The sequence below is a fragment of the Dipodomys ordii genome, unplaced genomic scaffold (assembly GCF_000151885.1).
Source record: "Dipodomys ordii isolate 6190 unplaced genomic scaffold, Dord_2.0 Scaffold148, whole genome shotgun sequence".
NCBI lineage: Eukaryota > Metazoa > Chordata > Mammalia > Rodentia > Heteromyidae > Dipodomys > Dipodomys ordii.
The window spans coordinates 3875243-3887666 of record NW_012267364.1 but is presented as its reverse complement, the minus strand read 5'-3'; the positions used below and the strand labels follow the sequence as shown (position 1 = coordinate 3887666).

At 36.6% G+C, this 12424-nt stretch overlaps 1 protein-coding gene across 1 annotated transcript in view; it reads left to right on the top strand.

Moving 5' to 3' along the window:
* Nrg3 (neuregulin 3) overlaps positions 1–12424 on the top strand; it is a gene marked incomplete at its 5' end in the record, with an annotated part of 1028236 nt that overhangs the window by 432686 nt on the left and 583126 nt on the right. Inside the window, one exon of the mRNA XM_013032069.1 lies at positions 4596–4725. Within this exon, the coding sequence (XP_012887523.1) occupies positions 4596–4725 (130 nt within the window). The remainder of the gene's footprint in view (positions 1–4595; positions 4726–12424) is intronic.

The window sequence follows — 12424 nt, the reverse complement described above, 5'->3', positions numbered from 1 at the left end:
ACTTTTCCTCTGCTGGTAGTCTGGCTTGCTTGAGCTGGGCTATTGACTAACTCTTTGCCCTTGGCAACATCTTAATCCTTTACCTCCCTTTGCTCCCTTTGCTCCCTTTGTCCTTTCTCCCAGTCTCTAGCTCTGTCTGTCTGTCTATCAATCTGCCTGTTTGTCTGTCTGTCTGTCTCTGTCTGTCTGTCTCTGTATAATATGGGCTTGAATCCACAGCCTCAAGTACCTGCATTGGCTTTTCTCACTCACAGATGGTGCTCTATCACTTGATTCACAGCTCCACTTACGGCTTTTTGCTTGTTAGTTGAAGATAAGAATCTTAGGGATTTTTCTGCCCCAGTTGGCTTTGAAATGCAATCCCCAGATCTCATCCTCCTGAATAGCTAGGATTACAGGGGTGAGGCACCAGTATCTAGCTCATGTCCTTCTCTTTTAAGAGGACTTCCTAATTTTGTATGATTTCTTTCTCCCTTGCATTTGAGCTGTGGAGTTCATCTTTCTCATTTTCTATAAAATTCTTGATATTTTAGATAAACTGTTTTTTACAGTACTTCTCTTGTTCTGACCTCTTAATTTTCCAAACTTCTTTAAAAAGAGGATATATTTCACAATAACATGAAAACCTATGTATACATCCTCTTCAACACAGACATTTAGGAAAACATTCATTTATAAAGACATTATCATTCTAAAACATCTACTGGGTATTATGTATGTTAAGCCATCCTTAAAGAAACTAAAGGATTGGCCCCAGGCCCAAATTTTAATAATATGACATATTTGGTCCAGGCACAAGCTCCTACATGCCAACTAAAGAGAAATAAAAGATTTATTTAAATGTATTTATAAATTGAGAATTCTATATCTGATCACTAAGATACCACTAAGTTGTTTAAGGTCATATATTTAATAGTTTGGATCTAGTCTTTTATCTATCATCTCTTTTATACAAATGTTCCATGCCTCCTTTCAGAACCAAATACTCAGCTAGGCATATTAGAAAATGCTGTGTTACCTTACAGCATAAAAAAAAATACAAAGAATTGCAACTTATATTAGATTTTTAATCTTGTTTTAAATCCTTTTAAATGCATTTTATAGAATGTTTTGCGTTAAAAAAGTAAAGACATGTATATAAAAAGAGGGAACTATGTACATACACTTATAAGCAGATGAACAAATATTGTAACCTATCATACAACCATACCAGTCTTTATTCGGCTATTGTTGATGCAAATAATGGAAAGCTTTGCCAACACTAACTTAGATGTAATATACTATTTGTGACACAACAGTCTTTGGTAATTGGTCTTAATTTTAGTACAACAGTCTGGAGATTCATTTCTTTCTGTCTACATCTTTGTTGTGATGATTATGAAGAACTGACTTTGATTTCACCATGAAGAATATAATACTTTACCCCAAACATTTGTGATTGTACTATCTGTATACCATCTAGCCAAATGTTTAGGTATATGCTGAGATTTTACACTTCCTGATTCTTGTCATTTGCTTACAGGATGATAAAAACCTGACATTTGGTCACTGATTACTAAGTCCTGTACAATACTAATAATGAGGTTGTCTTTGAAACCAGTTTAGACATTTTGAAATTTTGACTTACCTATTTTAAATTAATTTTTAGATTCTTCTCAGCTGTGGAGATAGAAACTTTGAATTTATGTTAAAGCTGATCTCTTAGCTTAACCACCTAAGACTTTCTTCAGAATTATTTTCTCAGCTCTCTGATTCTCTGTACTATGCTTTGAAAGGACAATATGTTGGGAGGATGTTGATTAAAAAAAAGGGCCAGAGCCACAGGAGACATCAATTGTCAGATAGAAATTAATTGATTGTAATTGCTTTGCTATTGTATTGCGCCAGGAGTCTGTAGCTTGTTAAAAAAACCACTGATTATGAAATAAGGATCTCACTTTTTATGCTGTAGGTTATGTTAATGAAAAGCAGCTCTTTGAGGAATGATCAGTGAATATCAATACATGGATAAAGAAGAAATTAAAGGAAAAGTTAAATAACTGGTTATTGAGTTAATATACTTCACCAGTCAGAGGAGCAGAATTTCATATTGAGATTCTTTGCTCAGAGCTCTTGAATGTTAAAAATTTCCTATAGCTACTTATTACATGTGGCTTTGAATAACAAATCTCAGCTATGCAGATGATCTCCTGGAAAAGGAGAAATGTGTCTACTTTGCTGAGTGTTTATTTTTGCTGAAGTATTAACAGGCTGACTCATTGACAGGAGAAATATCAATTTCCCATTGTGACACCAAAAAAGGGGATACCATACAATTATTTGTCAATACTCTTAGTGAATTAGTTATATATGGATGAACGTCTATGTGAATTTGAAGAAATGTTATTTATTTACTTGTACCAGTACTAGGGTTGAACCTAGGGCCTTGCACAGTCCTTTAGCTTTTGTGCTCAAGGCTGGCTCTCTGCCACTGGAACCACAGCTCTACTTCTAGCTTTGTGGTGCTTAATTGAAGATAAGAATCTCATGGACTTTCTTGTCTTGGTTGGTTCCAATTCACAATACTCAGATCTCAAGCCTCCTGGGTCATTACAATTACAGATGTGAGCCACCAGCACCTGGCTTGTGTTTTAAATATTCATAAATGCTAAACACATAGTAAAATTAATGTAAAATGTTATCTTCTTTTATAAAAGAAATATCAACTATTGGTGAGATTGTAATGTGGTGTTCAATGATTCTGTTTCCCTATCATAATATTTAAATGGCGGATAATGTTAGATAAGGCTGGATTTATCAACAGTGTTTTTCTTGAGGACCAATTCTGATTAGGCCTCAAGGCGATCACAGAATAAAGGACTGGTAAACTTGAGTGTGAACCATTTCAGTGTTCAGTGCATCATGTGTCCAACAAAAGGCACTGTGGGGAGGCTGATACAGGAGGATCAAAGTTTGAAGCCAGCCCAGTCAGGAAAGTCCATGAGACTCTTATCACCAATTAACAGCCATAAAGCTGGAAGCAGAGCTGTAGCTTAAATGGTAGAGCACCAGCCTTGAGCCAAGAAGCTCAGGGATTTCACCCATAGTCTGAGTTTAAGCACTAGGACTGGCACAAAACAAAAACAAACAAACAAGCAAAAACAAAAAGCTAAACAAAAAATGACATTCTATGGAACATCATGACTAATCTAGATCTCTGAAAAAAATTAAAATAGTTTACCTGCTGAATAATTGATTCATCCATGACTTTTTCAGTGTACTTTTTGTTGGAGAATTGCTTTTTATATTTTAGTTGCATAAACTAGAAAATTATGCACATGTGCTACGAGTCTGTGTCTTATAGATAGCTCGTATTTATGGTTAGTTTCATATTTTGGATAACCAGACATAGATGTCTGGCTTAATTAAAAGTGTAAGACATAATGGTTAAAAAAAATACATGTTTAACGAGAATGCTAAAAAATGATAATAATTTGGCCCTGTTAAATATTTACCAGAAACATTCTTCACATGTGAATATGTGTTTCAGAATCTGGAACATTTGCATTTTAATTACATAATAAAAGGAGAAAGTGAACAAATACTTGACTTGGTTATTAACCAATTATAGCTGTAATTAAAAAAAAACATCCAAATCTGACATGGGGCATCATAGAACAATCACAGTATAAGTCAATCAGATGTTTAACAGCATTTGGAAACAAAAAGGGAAGGAAATGGTGCCTGGCTATACACACGTGTTGACTAAAACTGAAATTAAGTCAGCTGCAAATGGTTCATGCCTGTAATCTTAGCTACTGAGAAGGCTGAGATCTGAGGATTGTGGTTTAAAGCCAGCCCAGGCAGGAAAGTCTATGAGACTCTTATTTCCAATTAATCACCAAAAAGCCAGAAGTGGAGCTATGGCTCAAGTGGTAGTATACTAACTTTGAGCAATAAAGCTCAGGGACTGGCCCTGGGTTCAAGCACCAGGACAGGCAAAAAATAAAATAAAATAAAAAAAGTCTCTGAAATTAATGAAAGTAGAGTTGAGACATCTGACTCTGATCACTGAAGGTTTACAACTAATGTGAGCTCAGTTGGAGCTGTTCTAGAGTGATTCTAATTTGTTAAAATACAGTGTGTGTGTGTGTGTGTGTGTGTGTGTGTGTGTGTGTATGACCTGGTCCTAGTACAGACCACCTATTTGCTAGTCTCCTTGTTCCTCACGTAACATGCTTTGATATTTGCATAATGTCCTGCTAAAATACCCTTAATTCATGTCTAGAATACCTACAATCTCTAAAATGCATATGCCATCCTACTAGTCGTTATATTCTGTGATTTCAAGGACAGTGACCAGAGAGCAACAGTATATGCAAGTTGAGTACAGCTGCAATTTATTTTATTTTGAATATTTTCCACATGGTATTAATTAGACCCCAGGATGCAGAGCCTGTCTGTGCCTTTGGAGGTTTGATTGACAAATAACTGAACGCCATGGACATTCCTAGTTTGGCCGGTCAATGACATGGAGGGCCTCTCATGTCTATTAGGACCCGTGACAGGGGTGTTGGAATGCCTGTTGAATGTGTCTCTCTTGTTCTCCTTGACAGATACCACAACATATTCCACGGAGCGATCAGAGCACTTCAAACCTTGCCGAGATAAGGACCTTGCCTACTGTCTCAACGATGGAGAGTGCTTTGTGATCGAGACTCTGACGGGATCCCATAAGCATTGTCGGTAAGCCACTGTGGGGCAGTTGTGAAAGCACTGGGAAAGCTCCATGCTTGGGTGCATGGAGTCTTGATGTCTAATGGACAGAGAAGCGAGTCTTAATGTGCAAGCCACGAGACTGATACTTCATGAGCATATCGGGAAACCTGAATTAGATGAGGACTGTGTTTTACCTCACCAAATCAATGAAGATTTACTCTTATGTCTGCCAGTTTAAGGGAAATAATTACTCACTTTAGAAACATGAATATATGACATAGACTTAGGCTTGTATTTTTTTTCCTCAGAAATTAGCCTTTCCTGCAGATCTAAGAACTGTGACAAGAGAAGGAAACTGCTCATCTGCAGTCTGGAGTCTGAGTGTTTAGTGCGAAGCAAACCCCACAGACTTAACTGTGTTCAGGCAGCAGAACATTTCATTTTGATTCTGTTTCCTTTTATTAATTCCATACTAGTTTTGAAAATACCTTGCACAATGGAGTACCCTCCAGCAAGGCATCAGAAATGAATTCACAGAGCTGTTTGAGTTTAGGGAGAGAACTAGCAACAGAAAATGCCCAGTAGAGATCAGAAAGGTGTTTAATTGGTTTTCTGAGACATCAGGTCATAGATCTTCTCAATAATATTTTTTTTAAAAAGCAAATGCAGATAAATAGTGAAGCAGTACACTCTGAAACACTGCAGCTGCATGGCTCAACAGGAGAATCAAATCAGCATTAAAAAAAAAATTTCCCACCGAGCTTTTATTTTAAGCACTATGCTGGGTAATTTGTTTTCCCTTGCAATTGCATATGCTCCGGTGATCATATATATATCCACACCCCCCCTTGTTTCTCTTTATTTACTCTTCTCAAGTGACATGGTTATTAAATTAATTATTCTGAATCACAAAGCATGGAAAATTATGAATCTTTCCCCTCCCGGTTGCTATTATAAAACTTTATTCACATGTTATTCCATTAAGACGGTACAGAGAAAGGCATCTTATGGTCACAGATGTCCAAGCAACATGACCGCAAATCCAGCTCCACTCAAGTGCCAGCTTTCAGTCCACAGGGGAGATGTGTGGCTACCATGGACAGAGACACGGGTCCAGAAGAACTGGGAAATGATAATAAATAGTATTGTCTTTATGAAAGTGGCCACCTGTCCTGTATCATAATAGATCGTGGCCTTCCTCACTTTGATGTGAGGCTTTTATGTGACTTCTGCAGTGCTGTTACATTTACTCTACCCACATGATTCTTACCTCTGCCCCATCCTCTGCGAACTGAGGATGAGATTGAGAGGATGAAGAAATGGCTCCTGACCACACTCTTGCTATGTAGCTATCATAATTCTGAGGACACTTGTACGGCAACATACGGGTCACTTTAATACACTAAGGGAAATGAATGAGGTGACTTTTCAAGGTGTGATGTGTCTCAGGTCTTTTAGGTATGCAGACACTTGTTAAAGTTTCTTTAACCGATGCAATGGAAATGGCTATCCTTGGATTTGTTTCTGTGTCACTTCCCCCTGCCACTTTCCCATTTCTGGGGTCGACTGCTGCATTTATATATTGTATTATATTTGTAAATATTTATTTATATTTCACATTCCTTTGTATTAAAATTCTAGAGTTACTTTAGCCAAGTTGGACAGACCACGTCATTATAAATTACCATTATTAACAAAGAAATATTTTTCACAAAATTTGACCAAGGTTTCTATAGGGTTTGTTTCTTCTGAGGCCTCTCTTTTTGCTTATGGACTATGTCTTCTTACAATGTATTCCTCCATCTCCTCTCTAAAGGCCTATTTTCTAATTTCTTCTTATATGGACATCACACTTGTTAAATTACAAGCCATTCTATCAATAACTTTTTATTCACTTAATTTTAGCTATGGCTCTAGCTCAGTCAGTGGCAGAGTGCTGGTTTAGATATATGTGAGACCGCAGCACTATAAAACAACATAAAAACACCCCCAAAAAAGTTATTTTTCTCATGAAGATCTTTACTCCAATTATGATCACATAATAAATCATTGGAAATTAGTATTTCAATACAGAGATATTATTAAGGAATAATAGTGTCCATAATCCTAGGATTCAAAGAAAAGTGATCCTTTGTATTTGCCTAAGTATGTAAACTTTTGCACAAGGAAGTCTAATTTTTGTAATACATACAAGGAGAGATATATTTATGGTTTAGCTGAAACAACGTACATGTATGATAATTTTGGCTTTCTGTCTTCATATTTCCTGCATATTTCAGTTCAGACAATGTGTTATTTAACATGAAGTGACAACATAGCTAATCATGACAAAAGACCAGCCTAAGACAGAATTGGAACTCGAGGAGGTTAATGGATGCCTATAAATCTCCTACTAGCACATAGGAATAAATCACACATCACAAGGGCCTGCTATTCATCTCCCTGGCTTTGTTGTGAATAAAAGGCCCACATTTGTTCCTGAACCAGCCACTTCTAAAAACTCCAGTGTGGTTATTAATAACAAGTCATTTTGCTAGCACTCTATTTAAGTAATATGTTTCATTCCTTCTTCTCCCGTTCAGCAAATATTTATTGAGTACCTCCAATCACCATGAGAATGTTGAATAAACACATACAAAAATGAATTAAGGCATTAGATGGCCTTGCACTTTGTGATGTGTTTGGAGTAGAGAAATACTTCTTCATTAGAAGATATCCAAAAGAAACAAAGTACTTGAAGATGAGTAGCATGCTACCAGGGCCATTGTTTTGGACGTGTTCACTTCTGGGTCATGTTTTGAGTATTTGACACCATTTAGAATATCAGAGATACAGTATTAAAGGTTTGTACATGTGTCCGGTTTATTAGTTTTCTTGAATGAAAATATGTCATAAAGTCACCAATGTGTTAACTAGTAGAAGATCCTAGTATATTGTGTATTATTACATTGTATATAGTATATTGAATATTGGTATAAAACAAGCACAGATGTGTAAATAGAAAGACATACATGGGAATGCTTTCTCAGTAAATGGTGGGCAGTAAAGCAAATCTCAAGTATATTCCCCACCCCCTCTCTCTCTCCAAAATGTTGTTCTGAATGCAGTCAAAAGTTCCTGTAATCAGTCTATCCATATATTTGTAAACAAGCCCAAGGAAAATACTTAGTAAAATGACATATGTTTTATGTCAGCATCTGAAAGGACCTGTGAACATAAAGAAGGAAAGAAAGGGAAAAAAAATCAGCAGACTATTGCAAAGGCATTGGTTTTGCATCTGAATAGCTAATAAGGCATCTGAATAACATGTCAGAAACAAAATATAAAAGATAACCTGTCTAACACATATGGAAAACAACTCATATTTGGAAGATATAACATGGAAAGCTAGGAATGACACTAACAATTACAACAGAGACCTGGGCAAAAGGAAAGAAATTTGAAAGAAATTTGCATAATAAATAATCAGGGGATGTACCCAACCTCACAAAGAAATTCAGGAATTAAGGTTTTACCTAACATTTAATGATTGTTAAGTTTTAGTAGCTCACACCTGTAAATCTTAGCTATTTAGGAAGCTGAGATCTGTGGATTGAAGTTCAAAGCCAGCCTGGACAGGAAGGTACAGAGACACCATATCCAATTAACCAGCAAAAAGCCAGGCTGGAAGCATGGCTCAAGTGGAAGAGCATCAGCCCTGACTAAACAAGCCAAATGCAAGTATTAAGCCTACAGTGAAGCCAAGTATTGGCAAAACAATCAAGCAATGACAACAATAAGCAAAAACTCAGACCTACCAAACAAAAAAATTTCTGAGTACTTAGCTTAGTGAGAGCACATAGAAAGTACCTATCCTCACATACTACCCAAAGAAGGTAAGTATTTTCTATAGGTAATGTCTCAGTATATTTCTAAGGAAGTAGCCTATAGAAATAGAAATGATTTATACCTAGGAATATTCACCCTGTTTATCTGTAATGGTAAAAATCCCACATAACAATCTGAACTTAAGTGTTTATGTAAATTACAAGTATCTACACCATTGGTGGAGCTCTCACATATTTGATGGATATGAAAATACTAATTATGTAACGCTGTGTATGAAAATAAGGACATAAAATTGCAACCCTGCACACACCATAGAGTCCTAATTCTGAAACAGAGTACTATTTTCTTCTTTGACCCTTATGAATGTTTTAAGATCTCTACATCATGTGTATATATCGTTCGTTTAACATGTGGCTCTACTACTTGACTCCTGTTTTAGTCTTTACATTAAGAAAGATAAATCTCTCTGCTTCAATTAAGTCAAGGTCATTATAAATTACCATTATTAGGCTGGTAAGAGAACTTAAGCACTTTTAAAGAATACCAAGTCTACTTCAGTGTGTCTCCTTTATCTTGACAATTTATTTGTAAAATTCAGGATACTTACTTTATACATAGAAGTCACGTTTTAGAAACATAACAAAATGAATTTAATAGTGACTAACATGCATTATTGAAAGGGAAGCATGTAAAAAATTACTATAAATGTGAATCAAAGTCTTCTGAATGAAATCTAGATACCCTAGGAGCTGTTCATTTCCATACCATTTCTAAAAACGTTATGGACTTAAGCAATGGGACTATCTTTAATATATTTCACTGGTACTAAAGATGCAGCCAATATAACTGAAAAGAATGGCAGACATTTCAATGGGGCCAAATGTGTTGTATGGAAAGGAACATGTCTCTTTTGAACTGAAGCCCATTAAGTCTTTCACCAGCCTTTCTGGGGAAAGAAATGCTTTTCAGAACTTGGGAAATGATGGCATTTGAGCTGAGTTTCACCTATACTGCTCATTTTGGAAATCTATCAAGAGATTCGCTTGAAGAATCTTGAATCACAGGAAATATGGAACTAACAGCGGGAAGAACAAAGCAACCCAATTGCCACCATTGCCCAAGGGGATGGTTTAGTGAAAGGGTTAAGGGAGTTAGGAAGCAATCAGAGTGAATCCAGTTAGGAGTTAGAGAATCGAGGAGCAATTGAAGAGAGGAGGGGACCCTGACAAGGAGTAACTTCTCCTTACTGTGTCTAGTTCGCCCTGAGTACCCTGTGAAATCAAAGCTTCCATTTTTTAAGGGAATTGCTTGGGAACAGCGCAATGCTGTAATATATAAAATTATAGGTCTATCCCAGTGTCTGCTTTGCTCTGTCACTTTGGAGGTGCATTAGCTCTTCTACCCAGCAAGGATCCTCTTTGTGAAATGGTTCTCCAGTAAGTGCTCTGAGAGCCGCAGATAATGATTCCTTGTCGTTGGAGCCAGTCAGAATGAAAATGGGATTTTGGCACACATCCCTGAACTCCATCAACAGGAGGGAATAGGGCTGATGTGTCTATGCATCCAGTATCAGCGGTAGATGCTGATAACTCAGGGAGGAGCCTTAGAAGAACATTCCATTCATGTTCCTCTAGCATGTGTTCATGAGCATGATGACCACAGACCATGCATAATTTGTGTTGGTTGCAGTAGCTATATTGGTAACAGGAAGAAAGGAGGCAAGTTATAGTGATTGTTCGTCTCTATGGGTCTAGTTTGACAAGAAAGTCCTATTAACTTAGATATCAAACAAACAATGCCATGTGTGTAACGTTAAACACATTTGTTCACTCTAATCTCTTTGCACTGGCTCTCTTCTGGTATACTTTCATTGCTTATTTACATGTTTTTCAAAGATCAGAGAAGCGTGCATGATAATCCGTATAAGAACATTTATTTAACAATGTAAGATTGTTTACACGTATTAATGTTCTGAGTAGATAGGCATCTCTATCAGAAGCAAAAATAATGGCATTTTTAAGTGGTCATTAGGATTTGGGTTTGTTGGTATACCTATGAACTGACACAAACTTGTTTTTTGCTTTCAATTAAATACTAATCTTCTTATTTTTATTGTAAAGGGGATGTACCGAGGGGTTACAGTTACATGTCAGGTATTGAGTACGTTTCTTTATGAACAGTGCCACCTCCTCTTATTTTCTTCCAGTTTTTTTCCCTCTCAATGCTCTACTCCTCAGGTTGTATAGTTCATTTGAAACATACCATTTAGTGGGTATCACTGCTGAATTAGTTCAGCCTTTGCGCCACCATTTCTGTGCTTTCCTTTCCCTCCCCAAATCAGATGAACTCACATACAGGACACAAGGTATGGAAATAACCAACAACAGCAACAGCAACAACAACAAAAGGGGGAAAACAGAAAAAAATAGCTACAGCAAGTAATTTTGTTTTTATAAAAAACTCTTTTTTCCACTTCTTGGAGTTCATTTTGATCATCTTCATTTTCTATGATCACATGACTACATCTATTGAGCCCTTACACTTGGACATGATACTGAACATTCTCAAAGTGAGATGAGAGGAGGATATTCTTAGGAGAGGATCACAAATTAGTTCTTAGAAACAAAATGAATAGCTTTTCAGTGTGAGTTGGAATCAGTGGTACAGGAAGCAAATGCTGTTGATCAAAGGCAGGAGATGTGAGTTTTGATCTCTGTTCACCTTTGTATTGGTTGTGTAGTGTTTTTTCAAGAGATGCAGCCATCATCTCCAGTCCTTGGTTTGAACATGGAAGGTTAATGTCTATGTGAAAAGGTCTATGCAAGGTTTGGAAGCAACAATTGCTGTAAAACCAGGCACGATAATTATTGATAGTGTGTGTTTACGTGTGATTGCTCATGTATCTTCTTTGCTTAGTTAGGCTCACACTGAACACCAGTCGAAGCATGTGTGCAGTAATCCTGTGAAATACATCATCAGTCCTGTTTAAGAAAAGGAAGACATAGAAGTGGGAAAAAGGGCATGCTAGAGAATTTCTGCACATATTCTGAGAGTTTAGGCTTTCTGCTCTTAAAATTTTAATACCCTTGACAAATTAACAGTGTTCTATTATTTTTCTCATTCTTCAAACGTTTGTTAATGTTCCCAAGTTGTTTTTTTCTCACTGAATCTCTTTATTAGTAAGAGGGGAAGTATGGCTTGCTTTTCCTACTTAATCAATGTGACTTACAATGATGGTATTATTAACACAAAATGGATGCTGATTTTGCAATTCCGTTAAGCAATGAAATAGCCCATTGAGGGATTTTTTTTCTTTTACATAAAGAAATTATATTTCAGTGAAAAATATGGCCATTGAAAATCATTGTTTCACTTGAGGAAAACATAGAATTTGATACAACAAAAAGTTGGTTTTATTTTCTTCTGGCTTTTTCAAAACAGTCTTCTCAAAGTTTGGCTATCTGTGTGTGTTAGTGTTTAAAATATAGAGTCTGAAATCCTCAATGTCATAAACTAATATAACATAAGAGGCCTTGCAGAACCGAGTAAGAAGGCATTTGGATATTTGGATATGTCAATATTGAATATCAAACATGTGAGGCGTAAAGGTGGCAGTTTGGGTTCACCGAGGCAGGGTTTGGTCACTGGCCAAGAACACACACTTTGCACATGTAATTTCTAGTGGTTTTTCTTTGTGAACTTCATGTCTAGGCTTTTGCCATTGCAATGACTTATCAGCTGTGAAATGCAGAGGATGAGAGTTTATGGAGGAACCTTGAACATCAAACCCTCCCCATTCCTGTGCTACAGATGGGAAGCCTCCAGGCACAGATGCTTCCTGTGTGCAAACCCTAGAAGTTGCTTTCAGGGCTTGTGGAATGAAAATTGACAAGTGTCA